Here is a 24,045-nt window from a genome sequence, read left to right on the forward strand (position 1 = left end):
TACGTCAAGTTTCCCAATTAAGAGGGGAGTTCGACAAGGCTGTCCGCTTTCAATGCTATTATTTGCTCTGTCATTGGAACCATTTCTCTGCACGATACACAATCGTATGCTAGAGCTTCAACCTGAACGTCTCCAGTTTACAGTCCGGGCTTATGCAGATGACGTGACAGTACTACTCCAGTACCCTGAAGATGAACAAATTGTGGTACACACGGTGAAGATGCACAACTTGGCTTCTGGAGCGAATTTGAATTACAAGAAATCATCTTTGTTGCCTTTGGGGGCTTAGCAGACTGAGTTCTCACCAACTCTGTTCACAGTGCGTGATGAAGTCCGAATTCTAGGAATATACTTCAAATCAACATTAGAGGGAATGCTTACCCGTAATTGGGAACAAATAGTTAACTCCGTACGTCATGTCATCAATAAACACAAGATTCGCAAACTCAACTTACTTCAGAAGATTTGGCATATCAACACTTTTTTCTTATCCAAAATTTGGTACGCAGCTTCAACATTGCCAATGCCTGCAAAGTTTTCACAACAAGTGGAAAAATCAGTTGGATTCTATATTTGGTCAGGTCATGTATATCGAATCAGTAGATCTCAACTTCGTAATAAAAAGGGTAAAGGCGGTCAAAACCTGGTCGATGTAGCAATCAAAGCCCAATCGCTTTTGATACGACGGATACTGCTGTCTATGGAAGGTAGTGGGGATGTCGTGGATATTCAGAGATGGAACAACCAACACGTAGATGGATCCAGCGTTTCAGGTGCGTATCGCTGTGTTTTCAAAGGTTTGAAAGAATTCCAACAAGCAGAACTGAAGCCAGACTCTCCGCGCACCTCTAAAATTATCTACAAAGTCTTACGGAGCCGTATGACTACGACGCCTTCTGTACAAGAGAAATTCCCAAATCGTCCCTGGTCCCGCATCTGGAAAAATCTAAATTTTCCGCATGTGCCAACAGAATGGTTAGTAACATCCTACATGATGGTTAATGACGTCATCCCAACAGAATCCAAGAAACATAAACACAACATGGTAGATTCGCCAGCATGTGGAAAGTGTAATAGACTGGATACCATTCAACACAGACTAATAGGCTGTCAAGGTACTAGAACTATCTGGACGTGGCTAAAACATCAACTGTGTAAATTTGATATGTCGACTAACCCAAATGATGCTCTACGGAAAATACTCCATTTTGATTTTGGTTCAAGTGAAAACCTTGAAACTCAGTTGTGGCTTATTCATGGTGTAGTGCATTACGTCCTGTCTAGTGAACATCCTGAAATTCGTGAACTGAAACGTGTGCTGTATGATGAAAAACAATCTATGTTACGTGTAACTCCAGCTAAGACATGGTTCTTAAAACTGAAAGACATTGAACTTTCTTAAAAAAAAAAAAAATACAACAAATGTTTAGGTGATCTTATATATCATCGCATTCAATACTCTAACGACCACAGTCATTGATTTGTGTTTATAGCTCTCTTTCTCTAAGAATAAAACAAAACGCCTCAGACTTGTATGATGAAGCTGCTTACAGAAGAAGAAAAATCATGTAATGAAAAAAAAAAAAAAAGTGTAAACACATTAATTGGAATTTTTGACAGCTGTTAAATTGTATTTGTTCTTTAATTTCTTTGTTTTTAAATAAAAGTATATGAAAAAAAAAATATATCGATTAGTTTCATTTTTAATAATATCCCAAATAGTTTTAATCTTATTATCTGAATTTTGTATTTTTTCATTCAGATACATTTTCTTTGCATCTTTTATAACTTTTGTCAAAGTTTTACAGTAATTCTTGTAGTAATTAAGAACATGAGGATCATCACTATTCCTACTCATTAAATATAGATTCCTTTTTCTAGCACATGATATTTTAATTCCCTGAGTTATCCACGTGTTTTTACTTTTACATTTTTTCACCACCTTGACTGGAAAACATTCATTGAAATAATTCGTAAATGTAGTGAAAAATGCATTAAATTTAGTATTAATATCAATGGTATCGGTACTATATACATTTTCCCAAGATTCATTTTGTAGACAAGTATTTAAATGATGAAGAGATTCAGCATTTATAATCCTTTTTTTTTTTATTTTTAGATTAACACTTTGGAATTTTTCACTCATATTGAAAACACTTAGAATTTGTGCATCGTGATCAGACAGGCCATTGACTAATGGTACTGTTGAATAGGAATTCAATCTACTTTTATCTATAAATATATTATCAATGGCAGTACTACTTCCAGCTTGTGTTCTGGTTGGAAAACTTACTGTGTGACTAAGATTATAAGTTTCAAGAAGTGAGTTTAATTTTCTTTTACGTGAGCTTTCTGATAGATAATCTATGTTTATGTCACCACAGATTACAAATTCGGTATGTGGTTTATAAAGTCTTTTCAATAATGAATCTAAGTTAGTTGTAAATTTCTTATAATCTCCCATTGGCGCCCTATAAACACATAAGATAATTAAATTTGATATCTCATAACCAATTTGTATTCCACAGATTTCAATATCTTGTTCAAGGCAAAAATCAGATACATCAATTTTACTAAATAATAGATCCTCTCTGATAAAAATACAGGCACCCCCTTTTTGGAAGACATGTCTACAGAAATGAGAACCTAATACATATCCATGTAAAGACAGTTGTAGTATTTCCTGTTGCTTCATATGATGTTCAGTTATACATAATATCTGAGGTTTATGCTTTTGAGTTGCTAAAGAAGTGATCAATTCATCAGTTTTTTGTTTTAATCCCCTAATATTTTGATGAAAAATAGTGAAGTTACTGTGTTCATTACTAGAAACATCAGAGCATTTACAATTTAGTTGAACTTGTTTCAAACACCTTACTGGTGGGAGGTTTAACCTAAAAAAGGAGAAGCCCTAGCATTAACTAACACAGGAATATTACAACTCTGCTTTTTAACATGGCTGCCTCTGATGCTATTAGCAATAAGAACCGAAAGGTGCTCCTTGCCTCTACCATTCAGATGCAGGCCATGTGACGTATATTCATACCTTCTTATAGGGCTTACATCTATCAAACCAATGTGTGATGCCCCAGGCCTCATCAGAGCCCGCTCAAGCCGCATATTCACGCTCCGCACCCTCCTGTGAAGATACGGCTTGTCGTACCTGCTGAAAAGACCGAGAAACTCCACATTGGTATGGCTGCTCATCTCAATTATGTTGTTGACATCTTTCTCAATAGAATAGTTACAATCGTTATCAATACTATTACCTGGCCCACCCACTATAACTACATGATCCCTCTTAGAAAAATCTGAACTCAATTTCATCATATCCTCAACAACATTCTTGAGAGGAGCATTAGGCTTACATACACTAGATACTTCAAACTCATCGCCCAGTTTCGACTTCAAAAGTGAGGAAATACCTCTTGCATGGCTGCTTCCTAAAATCAATACTTTACTCCTACAATCATTAACCTTATCTGTTTTCTGACTTACCTTTACTAGTGTCGATACTGGGTCTGAGTTCTCCTGATCAACATTCATTGCTTGAAGAGCACTGAATTTGTTGGTCAGTTTGATTGATGCAGCATCATCCGCAGAGAAACGTCTACTCCTAGATTTGGAATTCTTCGGTTTCATCCAAGTGTGAGATCTCTCTTTATTCGAAACACTAATGCTATCCTTCAAAGCTCTCAATTTATTAATTTCACACTTTGCCTCATCTAATTCCAATTCTAGGGCTCTGATTCTCTCCAGTTGATCGCGCATCTTTCTATCATATATACAATCACTACATTCCCAACTACCTTTGTCAACAAAATTATCAGGATCTATATCTATACATTTCCAATGAAAACAGAAATTACAATTATTACATACCAATCCTTTCACTACAATCCTTCTACAACTACGACAGTTTCCAGACAGAGCAGCCATAGCACACATTATGTATATACTGTACCTTATTTACAAATTCAATTTCACTCACTTTTCAATTTAATGTACTTACGTATATTAGTTTTAGGTTATTTCTACCCTTTAGTATCACCACACTATAATATTTCAATAGGCCAACACTACACTTTATGTCACTAGCATTCCTTTGCTTCTAGCCACCTCAATTCAAAAAAAGCTAAACTAAATTTTTAAACAAGTTGCTGAAAATGGTTGCCGTTCATTACAATGCAGGCTTCAATTCAGTACGCATATTATTAAAAACATTTTGAAGCATATTCTCTGAAAATGAATTTATCGTTTCTTGAATATAATTTTTTAGTACGATATTATTAATATAGGTTCTTTCTTCTATAGAAAACGCAATCATATTTATGAAACACACTACACACTGCAGTGTTTACTTCACTGCTTGAAGACTTCGAATGTAACAGCAGCCGTAAGTTTGTGTGTCTGACGGGAGCAAGGACATTAGTGAAGGGGTGAGAGTGAAGTACATTCAGAAATGCAGGTACAATAAAAATGCAAGTAAAAATAAAATGATGTCCCTGTACTAGAGCTAATAGCTCACGTTCTGTGGTGGAATAATTCCTTTCAGATTTTTGTAGTACCTACTCGTGAGACATATGCAATTGGGTGCTCTTTCCCTTCTATCTTTTGAGATAAAACGGCTCCTAGCTCAGTTCCTGATGTGTCTGTCGCTAGCATAAATGGTTTACTGAAATCAGGATATTTCAGGATTGGTTCACTACACAGTGCTTCTTTTAACGTGCTAAATGAATTTTCCTTTGTTTTGGTCCAAACAAATGTGGTGCCCTTTCTTGTGAGATCTGACAATGGTTTAGCAATTTCAGCAAAGTTGTCAACATGTCTACGGTAATAGCCTGCTAGACCTAGGAATGATCTATGTGTTTTGCGTTTTTCGGAACTGGAATTTTGAATTTTCTGTAGGTCGGGACGTACGCCTCTCGAGTCCACTACATGACCTAAGTACTCGATTTCGGGTACTGCAAAAGTACATTTTAGGGGATGTGCTTTCAGATTCGCGTCTCTTAAACACTGCAAAATCTCTTTTAGCCTCTCCGTGTGTTACTCTATTGTTGAACTGTAGACAATGACGTCATCAATATAAACAAAAGCCGATTCGCCTTTTAAGCCTGCTAGAACTCCATCCATTAGTCTTTGGAAAGTACTCGGGGCTCCTACTAGACCAAACGCCATTCGATTGTATTCAAACGTCCCCATGGGTGTACCGAAGGCAGTTTTCTCTTTATCTTTTTCCTCAATTTCGACTTGTCAAAAGCCACTGAATAGATCAATTTTTCTGAAGTACTTAGTACCAGATAAACTTTCGAGTGTTTCTACGATGTTAGGGAGTGGATATGAATCACCATGGGTAACAGAATTTAGACTTCTGAAATCAGTACAGAATCGCATTTCCTCGCTTCCATCAGGTGATTTCTTTGGGACTAAAACTATGGGTGCGCTCCACGGGCTGGCAAACGGTCGGATTATGCTCTTATCTAGCATGTCCTTGTAACATGTCCTTGACTACCTCTTTATACTTGTGCGGCAACCTATAGAGTGTTTTCTTGATCGGTAGGGCGTCTCCTACGTTAATCCTGTGTTTCACCTTACTGGTGCACCCTAATTCATTTTGTGTAGGATCCTGGAAAACATCTCGGTATTCGTGGAGAACTTCTCTTATTATTACTTGATCTGTTTCGCTCAAATGGTCTAAGCTGATAGATTCTACAATACTATCTGAACTTTCGCTTATTGCACTTACAACATTACAATGGGGACTTATCGTGTTCTTGTGGTGAGGCATCACTATACTGGTACTCAATTTCTCCTAATATTCGTCTCTTATGCACTCGTATTTCTTCTCCCGTACAATTTATGATTTTCACGGGGACTAACTGACCCTTACTTGGCTCGATTGTCATTGAGGTTTCTAGCAACATATGCACCATTTATTTCGAAACTCGCCGGCTCGAGAATAATCGGAATTTTGTCTTGAAATGTCTTCGCATTTCTCTTATTGGAACCTACCCCTTCCCTGGTGGTATTTCCATTAACCCGTCCTAAGACAACTACTTCGCTTCTTGGCGGTATAATAGCTTCCTTGCTATTTCTAACAACCACGCCTCGGGATTCAGATTTAGGATGTGGGTCTTCCTAAGACATTTTGACTTTTCCCTCTCACTGTGTTCTACTTAATGCGACGGACTCAAATTCTGCGTCTGCTGCGCTCGAGTCATTGACCTATTTTAGGTGGCCGTTCCAAAATCAATTACGCCTACCTTTTCGTGACATGTGGATTCGCTTGCCAAATTTATAACCCAGCCTTCCTTCATCTTCAACCTTCGGCTTCCTACATCGAGGATACAATTATGTTTCTGTAGAAAATCTAGACCTAGCAATCACCTACTTCCGGGCCTGCATTTATTGGTCATACTATAAAACTGTGCGGGATCCTTACCGCATTAGTAAATTCTAATTCAAGATCTTGTCTTCCCTTTATCTCAAGACTCTTCCCGGTAATACTTATCGCCCTTTTATCGGTATCATTAATTGTATTCCCTGCTAACCCTGGTCGGACGATTGATATGGTTGTCCCTGTATCTACTAACCACTTAGTTACCTTCCCGTTTACCCTTGCGATGGCCAGGAGTCCTGCCACGCGTGAACTGGTAAAGAGGAGAGTGCAAGCGGATGGTTTATTTATTGCCTTGACGTTACGAGGTTTGGAGCCAAGGCATCCCCATTTCCCTGGTTTGGACTATCATATCCATTACGAAAACGCTCTCTTGCTTTATGACTTCTTTTTCGGCAAGAGTAATACACTGTAGTATCCCTACAAAATCCATATGCGGCACCTCTATTTCTATTGGTGTATTGGTAGTGACTGTTTCCCTTAGAGTCTCTGCGCTGCTGGTGACGCGGGGTGGAAAGTGGCTTTTTCGTACGGCAATCTTTAGTCATGTGCCCGTTGCGGTGACATTTGTGACGGAATTTATGTTCTGTTACTATGAATACGTCGCGATGACCTGTTTCCTGTCTCGCTTCGTTCGTCGCGGTGACGGCTAACTGGACATCGTCTTTCATATTCTTTGGCCTTCCTAACCGAACATATTTGGCTATTTCCCCTCTTAATCCTGCTACGTATGCGCCTAACAATCGACGTTCCGTCTCTTCTGTGAGTATGCGTCTTTCTAACGAGTCCCTTGTCTCTTTTAAGGTTTTTAAACTGAGAGCTTTAATCCTATCCGCAAATGCTTCTGGGCTTTCCGTTTCCTTTTGTGTGGCCGTTTGTAGCTCTACAATTATACATAATAGAAATATCAGGCATTTTTCCCCTAAATCTCTCCTCAAACGCGGCTCTAATGTCTGCGAAGGTGGCGCCATCTTGAATGAGATCCGGTCTACTTTGCAAAAATTCGAATGCTGGTCCTGCTATTTTAAGTCTGAGTATGTGTTTCTTATCTTCTTCACTTAAATTTTCTAATAGCGCAGCGGCGTCAATATTGTTGAAAAATTCATAAATCGGTAAGCTGCCTGGTAAGCCTGTCCATTCTTTCAACGCGGTAGCTGAAGATAGATCTTTAGTTCTCCGTTACTTCGGTTTGTAATCAACAATAGCTAAAGCCTACACTACAAGATTAACAATAGCTTGTTCGAGATTGTGCGCCATTTTGTTTTACTGGAGGGAATCAGCCAGTATCCGCCAAACGCAAATTATTACGTAGCATCATATTATACACTATGCACTATAACACACATTTCTTATAAAATAACTTAACTACTACACTCTATATCAGATGTCTTTGGAGCAGATATAAACGGAACGAAATGCAAGAGAGTGCGGTTCACACGATACTAAATATATGTGTATGAATTAAGTGAGGTGCCTAGAAGCAAAGTCAGCAATCTCCACTTTGGAAAATATTACAGTAGAAGCAAAAAACTTTTCGAGGTGTTCACTGAACGACAATTCCATAAAAAACTATTTTCATATGTAAATAGACATCGGAAAAGCAATTTTACATAGTATCTTTACTTCAAAGTAACTGTGGAACAATATATTAAAGCTTTTAATATGGAGATTGCTGTTTTTGCTTCTCAGATATGGATATTATAGTCTTTGCATGTAAGATGAGGAAGATTGCCAGGTTTTATTGCAGATTTCAGAAGTCATGTGTAATTATCAAATTTAATTCTGAATTATAAGCATTATTTTAGGGATAACAAAACATACAATTTTTTTTTTCACAATATTCAACATTTGAAAAGTCTTATTGTTCATCTTGCTACACACACAATTCTGGAGATTCTTCCATGAGTTCACACGCACAGTCATTAGTGTCTACCTCATTAGATAAGTCCAATGTATCAACATTGTCAATTGGCGGCTTGTAAAAATTCAATTTTGCGTTCTGACGCCAATTCTCACTGAAGTGGATTTGAAGCAGTCGTTTGACATCAGAAATTTTCTTAGGTTGCACAAGATTTGGTTGTAGAGGTGGAATGCGTTTTGGAACCATTTGAGTGACATGAGTTTCTTTTTTTGTTATGTATTTAAAGCAGCCTGTGTCACGCAAGTAAAAGTTTTCACCTCTCATTGCGATTATTGTTGGTTGGTCTCTTGAGAATGTTTCTCTATACTATTCATTTTACTGGAAATTTTATGATAGCTGTCTTCATTAAAACAAAGTAATTTAGTTTACTTTTACCTCAGAGAAATAGAACTGACACTGTAATAACCATAATAACAATGAGAAAAAGGAAAGAAGACAGCTGACGGTCACATGACCAAATGGGATTCTCTGATTGGCCAATGTGGATATTGCTGGCTTTGCTTCTCAGATTATCAAATTTGAGCATGGAGATTGCTGCCTTTGCTTCTAACCCCGGTTTTCAATATGAAAATTAAACCTTTTACAGCTGCTTTTGCTTCACCTCTGGAGATTGCTAGAAAACACCAAGGTGGATCCAATGCTGCCATAATATAAGTTTCTAAAAAAAGTGGAGATTGCTGACTTTGCTTCTAGGCACCTCAAGTAATCGACTACGTTCATATAACGAAAAGTGAAAAATAAAGTAATGTCTTTGAACATACCTTCTTGCATCAGTCACTAGTTGTACTGCTGTCGTCTGCTCATACACCACACAGATGCTAGACGCAATAGAAACTGTAGTAGTGGACGCGTCTCTAAATAGTCTCGTAACCAGGATATGCACGCGCTAGTGTCTACAACACTCTCAGCTAAGTAATGACTCGCCAACCAATGGGAGCGCAGCGATAACATGAGATGCATTGAGACCCTTGTTATGGTCTGCTCCAAAGACATCTGGTGTAGAGTGTAGACACATTATTATCAGTCTGAAATATATAAACATTATTCAGTAGTTTCCCTTGTATCCTGATAGACAGCTACATATTGAATAGAACGTGTCTATGAGTAGTTCGCGTCGTATCTCGCCTCTGAACACCATTTTTGTTGTGCCACCGTCAACTTAGGTCGGATGACTTCCTGAACGAATGACTACTGCGTTCGACTGCCGCTCACTGCCGGGTGAGTTGCCGCTCTCGTGATCGGTTTCTTCGAAGGTGCGAAGCAACAATAGGCTTAGTACGCTAGCTCATGAATGTGATTGTGTTCTTGCAGTTCAGTATTTTAAATTTGTGATTTGTTCGAGTGTCTAAGAGTTATATTAATTGTGAATTATGAAGTTTTTAATTTCCCAATTAAGTGATATTGTGAAAAATATGACAGAACAAGTTTCTGGAGAGGTTTGTGTTGAAAATGACTGTGTAATAGAAGGTTTAATAAAAGTGCCTTTTAACCGTCGTACATACAACGAGAAAGTTGAAATTGTGAAAATGGAAAGACCAACTCCTGAGTTAAATTTGTCCATGAACGTAAAAGAAAAACAGCGTGAGTACACACGCCATTTCACTTCAACATCATATGGTAAGTGGAATTGGTTGTGTGGTAGCTCTAAACTGTCTAAACTATTTTGCTGGCCATGTTTGTTATTAGCCGCGAAACTAATGTGTGGTCAGAAGAGGAGTTTTCTAACATGAACTCCCTTCGAACAGCAGTCCTAAAACACGACAAATCAAAAGCTCATATTTGTAGTAGCATGAACTTTGCAAACTTTGGGAAGACAAGAATTGATTTACAGCTAGATAAGCAAAAAGCTCTACACATCAACCACACAATGCTCTTGTGAAAAGAAATCGGGAGATTTTACTGCGTCTTATTAACGCAGTCTACTTCCTAGGAAAACAAGAATTGGCTTTTCAGGATCATAATGAGAGTGTGGAATCAGACAATAGAAGAAATTATATTGAATATTTAAGTTCCTTAAGTGAATTTGACCATTTACTGGCCAATCATCTTGAGAGTTCAACAGTATTTCGTGGTACTTCTCCCGCAATTCAGAATTACTTAATATTTGCTATAAGTGGGGTTATGATAAAGAACATAAAATCTGAAATAGAGGAAGCACCTTTTGTGGCCATTGTTGTTGATGACAAGTGATCAGAGTCAATTGTCCACTGTTTTAAGATACGTCGACAGTACTGCCAATGTTCAAGAACGGTTTATAGGATTCACAAATGTCAGTTCGGACAAAACTGCTGCTGCTTTGTTTCAGCATGTGGAAGGTGTTATAGCAGAATAGCTACAATGTCGGCAATAAGTTAATTGCACAGACATACGATGGTGCTTCAGTTATGGCGGGAAATATTAATGGCTTAAAAACGAAAGTTCAAGAAAAGTATCCTCAAGCACTATTTGTCCATTGTTACAGCCATGTTCTCAATTTAGTTTTGCAACAAACTATTTCATCCATCCCAGAATGCCGCATTTTTTTCAAAACACAGTCGGGTTTAGCTGCATTTTTCTCATCATCTCCTAAAAGATCAGGAAAACTCAAGGAATTTATGAAAAAGAAACTCCCAAAAATAGCACCAACTAGATGGAATTTTACATCTCGGCTTGTAAATACAGTAAAGGAATACAGAGAACAACTGACTGCTTTCTTTGAAAATATCATTTGTAATGACTCTGAAGAAAACTGGGATGATGATGATGTAATTGTGCAGGCTCAAGGATATTTGTATTTTTTCACACAGTTTCAGAATATATTTCTTCTTGAAGTCTATGCTAGAGTGTTCGCACATACAGATGTGCTCTACAATATTCTTCAGACAAAAAGTCTAGACATAGCATACTGCTTGCAAGAGGTATCAAAGTTAAAAAATACTATATCCGAGTTCAGACGTAGTGGGTTTCCGTCCATATGGAGTAATATGGAAAATGAAAATTCTTCAGCCAATACAATGGAACCACCATTAAAGCGAAGAAAAGGAGATGATGAATTGAAATACAGGCAGCTGTACTACAGCATACTAGATCGTATGCACATGGAAATTACTGACAGATTTTCTGATTATGGAAAGCTTATAGATTCTCAAAAATTTTTTGCTTATAGAGAAAACTTCCCGAATGAGGCACTAAACAAATTATTTCAGTCCTATAACAGTCACTTTGATCAAGTACGTTTGAAAAATAAATTAAGCGTAATATATTCAGCAGAAGTCTTTGATTTTTCGAACAAACCTATCCACGAAATATTATCTGCCATATATGAAAACCAGCTGAACCAAGTTATTCCTGAAGTCCTTAAATTGACAACATTAATTGTGACAATACCAGCTACGTCAGCATTGGTAGAAAGAACATTTTCTGTGTTGAAGCGAATAAAATCCTACTGTAGATCAACTCATACACAAGAACGTTTATCCGGCTTGGCACTGATGTCCATTGAAAAGTCATTTCTACAGAAACTTCGCAAGTGGCCCAACTGTAATTTCAATGACGAAGTCATCAAAGTATTTTCGTCCCAATCAAGACGTCTGGAATTCACATATAAATAGGTAAGGAATTTTATTATAGGGATTTTAAAATATATTTTGTGTAATAATAGGGTCAGTGGTAGCCCAGACCCTTAAACCAGTATACGCCACTGGTTGCTGTAGGTACGTTAACAGAAAGCCACAATTTAAGTCACACAGAATTGTGTGCACTCAAAGTTGGGTTTCTGGCGTCTTGTCAAACCATTTGAGTTGTGTGGACTTAAAGGGAAGAATTGTGACGGTGTCTTGTATAGTTCCTGGAGTAGCTCAATCGGTAGAGCATTCATGCGCTAAGCGAAGGGTCCCAGGATCGATACCTGGCCCAGGAACAATTTTTCCTTTGAAATTATTCACAAATCTGAAATTTGTAAAATAGAACTTCGGATAAATAACACTTCAAAATGTATAGCATATATAACCCCCTAATAACAAACACAATTTGGACAATATAGTAGTTACACCAAAGACTCTCATAATTGGAGACTTCAGTGGTCATTCTAAAGAATGGGGATATTTAGGCATCAATTCTGTTGGCCATTCAATAGAAGATTTTCTTAACACCCAATCAATCCAATTATTATTCAACCCAGAAGACCCTCCAACATATCTTCATTCCCATGGAACATCTAATCCAGATTTAACTCTAATATCTTCAGACATATATAACAAGGCAAGCAGGAAAGTTCTGGAAGACCCTGGACTTGGCCACAAAATCATTGCTACTTCTATTTTACTACATCAGAAACCTACAAACAAATCTTATAACAGATGTTCTTGGAATTTTAAAAAATCCAATTGGACTAAATTTAGAGAAGATCTAGAAAATAACCTCTCCATTAATATGAACGAATCCCCAGACAAATGTAACGACATAATTTGTGCAACTATGCTAAAAGCAGCAAAGAAATGGGTGCCCCGAGGAAAGATCCCAAACTACAAACCTTTCTGGACAAAAGATTTAGAAACATTAAAGAAAGATTATTACAAAACAAAATTATTTCACACATAACAATAAATATTATACACAAACTGAAGGATTACCAATGGGTTCACCTATATCAAGTATATTAGCTGAAATCTTCATTCATAATATAGAACAAACACACATACTAAACACTGACAACAACAAACACGCAGAGAGAATAATGTACTGGCATCGATATGTAGATGACATAATAGTCCTATATAATGGAAACAAAAGACAAATAGAAAACCTACATCAACAACTCAACAAAATACATCTCAAATTAAAGTATACAATAGAAACAGAACATAACCAAGCTATAAATTTCTTAGACATCACCATAACCAAAACAAATAATAGACATGAATTCAAAATATACAGGAAACCACAACTACAACACACATACAGAATTCATCGAACTATCCTATACAACATAAACATGCAGCTTTCCATACAATGACATACAGATTAATATTTAACATACCTATGAACAATGACAACTATACTGAAGAACTAAACACAATAAAATATATAGCACAAGACAATGGATATAATCCTAACATGATAGATACACTAATAAAAAAGACAAAACAAAAACAGAACAAACCAACACAAACACCGCGTGAGAATAAATACATAACATTAACATATCACAATATCAATACTTACAAAATTGCAACTTCATTCAGAAAACTAAAACACAAGATAGCATAGGTACAAAACAAAAACACAACACAGAAATATCTAAATAATCACATCAAACATTCAAATAAATATAATTCAACTGGGGCTTACAAACTAAAATGCAATAGTTGTCCACATTTTTACATAGGACAGACAGGAAGAAAGTGCATATGTAGTAGAAAGTCATAACTTATTATTTTCACAAAGTTCACTTTTTAAACAAGAGCTCAGCACTTTTAAGATAACAAAGAATCAGTTTAAAATATTCACAGACATATCTGTAACACTTTCTGTGATAAGGGTACTTAAACATGGTGAATTTAACACTGGTAATACAAGGTCTGTAATCTTACCTTAATGGATAGATAAATAAGTGAACTAACAAAGTAAAGAACAGAGGAAGGACTGAAGGAACTAATTAATATATAAACAAGTAGCTTGATGATCAGTCAGTTGGTAACAAATTTGGTTATGGTCATTCCAACCATCATGGATTCTATGAGTCTGGCAGTTAAAAGAATTCTGTGTATGAGACAGAAGTATCTCTTAACACCGAATTCGTTACCTACAATGATGCGTTCATGGTTGAAAATGATGACTGATAGAGCTACATTTGACGTGGGCAAGAAATGAGACCAGTAAATTTTTCGTGGAACTCTAGTAGTCAATAAAGAAATTAATGTAAAAATATATGAAGGGTTCACAACCAGAGTGGACCAAGTCCTTCTGGAATAATTTTGAGAAATTGAGTCTTAAAAGTACCTGACTCATGCTTAGCAACCTTCACTTTCCATAGGAAATGCTGCCCTCTCTGGAGTAACAAATGAGTTATTGACTTAGTTTGTTAAGGCAATGAATAAATCTAAGTTTTCTTCATCTGAGATTACATTAATCCACAAACTGACCACTGGTAGACTTGATCCACTCTGGTTGTGAGCTCCTCATATATGACAGAAAGAATTGAATGAGGAATTTGAAAAAGGGACCAAGTCCATATTTTTTGTAAATTGAGTTTATGCCCATTTCTGGGTCTCCATACACTCTTCTTGGATTTCAGCATTAAAAGGAACGAAGTCCTTTAGAATGTACACATTTAAATTGTGTATCAACATGTTTGGACTGTTATATATCCAGATCCATACAAAAGGTTTTTTGTCGTTTTCTTCAAATTTACTTTTCCAGACTTAGTCCCTTTTGAAAATTCCTGATTCAATTATAAAATAGAATTCGAAGGCACAATTAGCTCACCGGATTGTATCACCACAGCTGATTTCCCTGCATGCCATGACAGGGGAATAAGTTCACTGCAGCCTTGTTCTGTACATCTGACACGTCCCAACACATGGTGCGGCCCTTGGGACGTATGTCTTTGTGCCATGTCAGTATGAAATTCTGTGCAAAACAACCACATCACATTTTCAATGCTCTATTATCATTTACCACTCTGTCATCACCTCAATGTCTCTGAATATTGTCAGTCTTTTAAATGAGACATTACACAACAATTACAATTACTGAAATTTGATTGTTTTAGTCCTTGGCCCACAGTTTTTAAGTTTCAACAAAATTTCTTTCACGATTATGAAGGGGTTTTCCAAGAAACCGTGTCTCAAGTAGGTGAGCCTCTGAAGAGAAAAATTATCAACTATAAACGCATCTATTGCGAAGTGTTTGATAATATTGATAACCACTTGGATGTAAGATTTCAAGATTATTCTAAACTGAAATTTTTAAATTTATTGTCGCCTCAAAACTATGAAAAATATACTAACCAATTCCCAGAAAGTTGCTTTCAAAATCTCATAGATACATATGGAAAATTTTTCGACATCATTCGATTGAAAAATGAGCTGATTGTAGTGTACAGCAGTAAAGAGTTTAGAAATAAAACCATGAGTGAACTTGCAAAACTATTGAGTACTAATTCAATGCTGAAAAAAAGTTTTCAGCAGTTTAATGTGTTAGTGACATTACTGTGTACAGTCACAGAAGAAAAATCTGGCCGATGAGCAGCAAAACTCGTAATGTTACTTACGCCGGTTTTTTTGTAATTATCACAGTACAGAGTATCTAAGAGGGATACTGTTTACTCCCCCCAACGTTGCTGGTCTCGGAAGGAGAGGATTTCGGACTGTTTCTGTTCACATTCCATAAGGTTGAAACTCTTGTGTTCTTGTCGACATAGGCCTACAAAAATTTTCTTAGTAAGCATTGTAGTAGTAATTTTCAGATAAGTCAATATACAATACAATATAACATAAATATTTATTTGTTATTCAGTCTAAATGACTTATCAGTGTTTTAAAAAAAGATCAATAAAATGTATAAATATAAATATTCATTGAAGTTAAAGGTTAAAATAATGCTAACGTTTTCGCCTGTTACCACCTTTAGGCATTTGAGCAATATTTTATATTAGTTACTTACGATACGTATATATTATAGAACGAATTGCATCATGAACAGCTCAACTTCCTGTTGAAAGTCATACCTGCATTCTACGTTTCAACCATCCGAAATTATTTCGACGTCCACTCAATATGAAGTTTAATATTGGAATCAATAAGAACCATAAGATTATATCATTATAATACATATAATTACATCAATAACGGCACATACCAGTAATTGGTAAAATTATACGATCAAATGTAAGCATTAATAAGACATTATAGAAGTAATCAATTTTTATTACAAGGTCATATTTTATTTTATTTGAATCCATTTTAAATCTACAATTTAATCTTTGTGTCCTATAGTTGTTTTAATTATTGTCGTAAATTTAAGTAGAGATGAGGATAATTAATTCAACTATCATACATATCAAAACAATAATTAACTCAACTATAGTTTATCATTTAATTTGCACAAATGATTTTAATCTGTTAGTTTTAAGATTGATTAATGTATATATTCAACAGCCATGCCTTTTACTGTAAATTAATGTATCACATGATATTGTTGGCTCAAGTGCCTGAAGATGCCAATAGGCGCAAAACGTTAGCATTATTTTAACCTCAACTTCAATGAATATATATTTTATAAATTTTATTGATCTTCTTTAAAACACTGATAAGTCATTTAGTCTGAATAAAAAATAAATATTTATGTTATATTATATTCTACAGAAATTTGTTATTTCATTGTTTTTACCATTGCGGGTATGAGGAATGTTACTGATTTCATTATCATCTCCTCTGTTCGTCTCTCTTTAGTCTATAGACCAGGGATGCTCAACCTTATGAATACTGCGGGCCAATATTAAAAAAAATATATTATTGGAGGGCCACAGACATCGTCCAATAATAAATTATTTACATAAATGTCTTGCTAATTAGTGATTATTGTAATTTATATTAATTAATAATACAGGTCTGTTCAAATATTTTTTTTTAATTTTAAGTTTGAAACTTTAGTATTGGGCACAGCTGCTATAGACATACTACATTTATGCAAATCTAGTCTTTCAGGTGAAGCTCCCTGTAAAGCAGAATTGAAATTATTCAAATCTGCTTTACAGGGAGCTTCACCTGAAAGACTAGATTTGCATAATATATACGTTACTGTGTACGTTAACAGAAAACCACAATTCCAAGTCACACAGAGCTTGTGTGCACTCGTTGTGGGTCTCTGGCGTTTCGTCAGCCCATGCGAGTTGTGTGGATATAAAGGGAAAGGTTGAGACGGTGTCGAGTGGAGTTCCCGGGTAGCTCAGTGGTAGAGCGCTGGTACGTTCAACCAGAGGTCCTGGGATCGATACCCGGCCCCGGAACAATTTCCCCTTGAAATTATTCATACTACATTTATTTATGGTTTATTCTTATTTTAATATCTTCCTGGCAAAACAGACTGCCAATATGACGAAGAGTAAACAAAATTGAGAAAGATACAATACATAGGAACTTCGTTCTAAGACGATATAGAAGTCAACAGTCAGATAAAGTAGAATAAATATAAATTGATTGAAGTAATCCAATACAAACGGTATAAGTGAACATTAAAATAAATTGAAATAAATATATATAAATTAATTTAGGTAAACAATTAATAATAGTGACGAAAGAGGAACATAAATAGATTTGTTAATTAGAAATAATTTTTGTGCGATTTAAGGAAACGTTTGATTATATAAGCGGTTTACTATAACTCATTTATTTATTCTATTTTTAAACCTACAGTATTTACTTTAGTTCTGAAAATAAGGGAAAATATACATTCCTGAAGTAAAATAATTAATATTGAATGTTCTTTTTATCACAAATTAAAATGTTCTTCTTTCTATGTAGCTCTAGTGATATACAATAGTTTCCTTCTGGACTTAATAATCTGTCCAGAAACCATTGGCATTGTTCACTGTATCCATTCTTCTATGTACAGAATTAACAAGGTTGTGGATATATCTATCTGACAATGCAACATCATCCCAAGCATCTGAAACGAGATCCCACAATTCGTCCGTATACCTAGGACGCTGACCCTGTAGTTGTTCATTAACACCGCGTTACACTTCCGCCCCACATTTTCTATGGGATTTAAGTCAGGACTTTTTGGCACCCATGGAACCTCTACGACATCATCCCTGTGAATGTTGAACCACCGCTACACGGCAACACATGTGTGTACGGAAGAAAAGTCGTGTTGGAATTTTATTTTGTTTTCGGGCTGAAACACACGCACACTAGGTAGCATCACATTTTCCAGTATATTGGTGTACTGATGCCCATTCATATGCCCATGAATCCTCCATAGCGCGCCGCCACCATAACCAGAAATCCATCCCCACATCGACATGGACAAACGACCAATGCGTTGCCTCTGGACCACATATTCAGGGTCAAATCTCTTGGATTGTTTCGGTCGATATACTTGCACTGGCCCTGTGCTGTGGTTCATAAACACTTTCTCATTCGAAACGATGACCTCTTGCCATGGATAGTTGTAATGCATTTGGCAAAATGCGACACGATCAATTCGATGGTCTTCAGTCAGAACTTTACCGCCACTCTTCTCGGCACAATATTGGCACCATTGAGCCTTTTAGAAGCCGTTCTGTTGGAAGCAGGAAATCCCGTGTCGGCAACAAGCATTTTAGAAGTGTGAAATGGAAAGTGCCTCGAACGTTCTATTAACATAAGATCTTGTTGTGGTGTTGATGCCTTGGGTCTTCCGCTAAAAGGTTTACGAGTTACGTATCTTTGCTCTTGATACTGCGCTCACCATCTGGACGCTATTCTAGTCGCAACTCCATAGCGTTCTCCAGCTTGCGCCGCACTAAATCCGCCTTCCTCGATCAGTGCAATTACTTTGGCTTTGACGTCCATAGCTATCGAACTCAAAAACTAATGATGATTTTCGAAGTGGTTGTGGCTATTTATAGACAAAATCTGTTGGTAAAGATGGACAGGGTCACGTGTCTAGGACTCTAGAAAAAACACGAAGTAGGCTATACAGTGGTCATAAATCATAAACGTAGTATGCCTGTAGAGTGAAGACAGACGAACATAGGGGATGAAAATTACATTAACAACATTCTTCATATCCGCAATGGCAAAACCAATGGCAAAACAACTTTCTATATGTCGACTAAAACACAACAAACATTGCAATTATACAAATACAGTATATTATAGACTTTAAACAAAACCATTCCGAACGTCAGTCTCTCGAAGCGTAGCAGCTATGAGGGGAAGTCAATAGTGTCCCTATTAGACATTCTGAACAGAAAGAGTCCGAAAGCCTCTCCTTCCTAGCCCAGGAACTTCGAAGGGAGGTAAACACTATCCCTCTTAGACACTCTGTACTGTGATAATCACAACAAAACCGGCATAAGTAACATTATGAGTTTTGCTGCTCATCGGCCAGATTTTTCTTCCGTGACTGTACAATTCCTGTGAGTACGTCTTCAGTAGAAAGGTCGTTTTCAATGCTGAAGAGAATCAAAAGCTACTCTCGAAATTCTACTGGAGAAGAGAGACTATCTCATGTTGGAATTATTCCAATTGAAGCATGCCTACTAGGAGAACTCAGGAAGAAAAAAAGAGTTCTTTGATGAGGTGGTTACCAAATTTGCTTCCCAGGAGAGAAGGATTGAATTTCAGTTCCGTTGATCTTACTGTGAGAAGTGCCAAGGGTGAGTTTAAAGCCAGAAGCTTGTTATTTTATATCAAATGTTGTATAATGGTAGCTTTAAGAAATTTAAATTGATATTAGGTCTACTTATTTTAATATATGTTCTTTTAAATTATTATCAGTTGTGATTTTATCAAGGCAAGCCCCTTGATTTACTATTATTTATCTAACAATTATAATATTCAGTGCTTCGGCTGTCTGAATGGTCACCGCACGCCACTGTCCAAGTGTACAGTTTCATCACTTGGACAAAGACAAGCCCCTCCAACATACTTACAAATTGATCTAAGGGAGCATGCAAGGATTCCAACTCTGTGAATAGATTTGTGTGTTAAGAAACTTCCCAAACTATGATAAATATCTGGATCTAAAAAAAGAGCTAGACAGCAAGGAAGTAATATAATGAAACAAAACACATTAAAGAGATCTGGGCAAGTTGTTTGACATATGCAATGAAAGAGATTGGAAATAAGGAGGGCCAGATGTTTCTTGAAAAGCAAAGAGAAAAGTATTTTGAAGTAGCATGGAAGGTAGTGATCTCAAACAGCTGCAAAAGAAACCAAGAATGAATGAAGAGAGCTCGGTACGAAGAAGTGAAATCTGTGTGTGTCTAATGCCTACCCACTTCACTTGCGTGATTTTGCATACCGCGGATAGATGACAGGACTGTGATCCATTTTCAAGTTGCACACCACTAAGACAGACCACAATATGCATAATGTGTATCTGTTAAGAGTTACGTCGTGTATTAGAGTGAGTATATGTGTAAGTGTAGTGTAGGAAATGATGAGGACGATGACAAAGGTGAGGAAGAAAGAAAGGGGGAAACCCGGTGCTGACACGTAGCCTACTCCTGTTGATAGCACCCAGGGGACCACCAGTCTTAATGTCCCCATCCGATGGGTGAATCTCTATCAACAGTGACATATGCCTTCTTTTCATATGCACGTGGAGAGATTTGGGATTTAATTCAGGCATACTGCTGCACAATTTATTGAGTAAAAGTTGTGCACCACCATCTCTCCTAGTCCCGAGGTAGAAATCTTACATGAAAATTTCTGAACCTGCTGAGAATCGAACCTGAGCTGGCTAGTTTGAAGGCAGTCGCATTACCACAGCACTAACTTGGTGGACATGAAGAAGTGAATTTATATCCATGAAAGGAAGAGCAACCGACCCTCTTCATCATGTTAATCACCTAGTACATCTGATAGCAAGAATGCATATCGACTGTCTGAACCATTATCTTGATTTTCAACATTATTACTTGCTTCAAAGGTTCCCTCCTCACACCTAGCGTCCCTAACAACATATTCCAGTCACCTAAAGTAGTCAGTGCCTTGGATAGAGTCAGTCTTCCAGATTGTGCAACAGTATTTGTAGCTGGAGCCATTGCTGAGACACTAGATAACATTAGAGAGTGGAACAAAGCATCTATTGGTATCAAATACTCTCTAACATTAATACTGGACAGTTCACGATAAGAGAGGCGAATGACTCATCAGTGCTATCTAGCAGCAGGGAATGTTGACAGTGAGGATAACGTGGCACATAGCGCGGTAAACTGCATCTAACAAGAGTTTTGTACTTCAACACGTGGTGTAAGTCGTAAGGATTATTCTCATGGCTGTTCCACAACATGTCAGGGAAAGTGGAATTGTTTGTTCTGTGTTCTTCTGTAAAAACTACGCTTGGCAAAAAGATGCTAGATCGTTCTTCAGATTTCCGAAGTGAGTAGGTGAGTGAGTAGTAATGTAAATACAAGTAGTCTATTACTTTTCTGCCACAGGATGATGATGATTATTACAGTAGAGTCAGTAGATAACTTGTTCTGTGACCTTATCATGTGTTGTGGCTCTCACCAATGGGTATGGAGAAGGAAGATAATTAGTCTGAGATGAACTTTCGTGTCAGTAGATTCGTATAATTTTAATCATGAAACAAACTCTCTTTCTGTTAGCTCATTCTTTTCCCACTTGCACGATTCACATGACAGGTCTCGTGTCCTCACCATCATCATCATCATCATCATCATATTATTATTATTATTATTATTATTATTACTGTTATTTGTTTTTGTCTTATAGATGTGCCATATGGGTAAATAAATGTAAAAGACAAGACCTAGACGAAACGTTTAAAACTAGAGGAACAGAGTATCTGTACAAAAATCACAGAATATGTTCAGATCACTTTAGATTATCGGACTTCAATAACCCTAATTTGAAAAGTCAGGAGTAAGTAAAAATAAGGTGTAATTGGAAAAGTACCGAAGTTTCAAATGAGTCATAGACCTGTTACTTTTTAATATATTTTTTTAATAACAGACTGAAGAGAACAGCTATTCCTTCACTGAATTTAACAGCGCCTTCTTCCGAAAATATGGGTCAAAGTACAATGAAAGAACCGCGAAGGTCCCCAAAGAAACGCATTAGACCTTCCATCGAGGAGGCGACAGGTTCTCCGATTCCAGACAGAAACGACGATAGTCCTCTACCAGGTACCTCATAATCAGATAGTACATTAGCAATAACATGTTCTCTGTGCTAAGTGAATCAGTTATTAAACTGCATAAAACTACTTTACTTCCATCATAACAAACACAATTTCTTTATAGTTTCTCCATACAAAATACTGAAAGTCATGGCTTTTTCAAACTAAATAGACGCATATTGTGATACGCAACATAAAAATACGAATTATTGATTTTGTGAAGAAAGTGTGTGAACTCATGTTTTCTCATAAAAACTGATTCAGTTAGTTATTCAGAAAATATTATTTACCTAGCCCTAGACTTTCAAGACGTTATTAATATTTCACTAAATTAAGTCCCTGTTTATTTTTTAAGATGCAAGAAATCCTAAAAGGTCAAAGATGGCTCAAGATCTTCAGATAAAGACACTTTCTAAGAAATTGATTCCAGCTCAAAAGTTGGTATCTAAACACAAAAAAATTATTTCATCTCTTCGGGCGGAAGTGAGAGCTCTGAAGACAACCAGTTCAAATACTGATTTAATCAAAATTGTTTCTAATGATGAATTCATTATGTCGCAAGTGCGTTTAAAAAGAAAGAAAAAAATGGGAAGGCGGTATTCCAGTTACGATAAAAGTTTTGCATTGCACTCCATTATTGCTCACCTCAGGGCTACAGATTTTTAAGGAGAAAATTGTGTTTGCCAACAGTCAGATCTCTCCGAAATTGGCTTCATGGATTTGGTATAGGCCCCGGTATAAATCCCACCATTTTACAATTATTAAAAGTAAAGTCTGGAATGCTGCCACTAAATGAAACGGTAGTAACAATTATTGTAGATGAAATGTATTTGAAGGAAAATATAACGTACAATGCTAAAGTGGACATTTTTTAGGGATTCATTGAATTGGGTATACACAGCCCTAACCAACAATCTCAAACTAATGTAAAAGATTCAGAGGTACCACTTGCAAACCAAGCAATGGTTTTTATGATTCGAGGAATGTGTAAAAATTTTAAGCAAACCATTGGTTATTTTCTATCGAAAGATGCCATGCCTGCAGAGATTTTAAAATCACATCTGCTTGATGTAATAAATAAAATAAAAGATACGGGATTTATCCCTAAAGTGATTGTTTCAGACCAAGGATCGAACAACACTAAATCGAGAAGACTGCTTGGATGTAATGAAGTACAGCCTTATTTTGAACACGATGGTGAAAAAATTTATTTGTTTCATGATACACCACATTTGATTAAGAGCGTAAGGAATAATTTAAAACATTATAATTTTAAGCTATTTGATAAATTAATTAAGTGGGAATACCTAGAAAAACTTTATTTTATAGATAAAGATATGAATCCCCGACTTTGTCCTAAAGTAAAACTTAATCACTTGAATCTACCACCATTCACACCGATGCGAGTGTGCCTTGCTACACAGTTATTAAGTCATTCTGTAGGAAAAGCTATGGCATCACTCATAAAATTCAGTTACCAGAGGAGGCTCAACCTACTGCAGACTTCATCCTGTTTATGGATAAAGCTTTTGATTGTTTTAACTCTTCTAGTTTCCAAACTAGTAAAGCCTTAAATAGGCCACTAAGTGAAAATTCCACACACTGGAATTTTTTTAATGAAATAGAAAAAAACATTTGGAAATATTCAGGTAATAAACAATAGGAAAATGAACCCAAGATGTATAAACGGCTGGCTAGAAAATTTACAATCTTTAAAACTGCTATGGAAAGAATTGCATTATAATTATGGATTTAAATTTTTAATAACAAGAAGATTAACACAAGGCTGCATAGAAAATCTCTCTTCTATTATTCGATCTAAAGGTGGAAACAACGTAACTCCAGACTAATCGAAGTTTAGAGCTACAATTCGGGCAACCATGACGAA

At 36.4% G+C, this 24,045-nt stretch overlaps 1 protein-coding gene and 1 long non-coding RNA gene across 11 annotated transcripts in view; one reads left to right on the forward strand and one right to left on the reverse strand.

Moving 5' to 3' along the window:
- Positions 1-14,604: 14,604 nt before the first annotated feature.
- The window catches only part of LOC138696349 (uncharacterized), a 129,746-nt gene continuing 120,305 nt past the window's right edge, over positions 14,605-24,045 (reverse strand). For 8 of the 10 annotated variants that reach the window (XM_069821168.1, XM_069821166.1, XM_069821160.1 and 5 more), the window contains one exon: positions 14,605-14,927. In XM_069821168.1, coding sequence (XP_069677269.1) covers positions 14,749-14,927 — 179 coding nt within the window. In that variant the 3' untranslated portion in view covers positions 14,605-14,748. The remainder of the gene's footprint in view (positions 14,928-24,045) is intronic. The other 2 variants (XM_069821169.1, XR_011331354.1) reach the window with 2 other exon arrangements.
- On the forward strand, positions 20,762-23,836 carry LOC138696350 (uncharacterized). The gene is made up of 3 exons (XR_011331355.1): positions 20,762-21,901; positions 21,992-22,164; positions 22,513-23,836. It is a non-coding gene; the product is annotated as an uncharacterized lncRNA (long non-coding RNA).

The sequence above is a fragment of the Periplaneta americana genome, chromosome 3, assembly GCF_040183065.1.
Source record: "Periplaneta americana isolate PAMFEO1 chromosome 3, P.americana_PAMFEO1_priV1, whole genome shotgun sequence".
Classification (NCBI taxonomy): Eukaryota; Metazoa; Arthropoda; class Insecta; order Blattodea; family Blattidae; genus Periplaneta; species Periplaneta americana.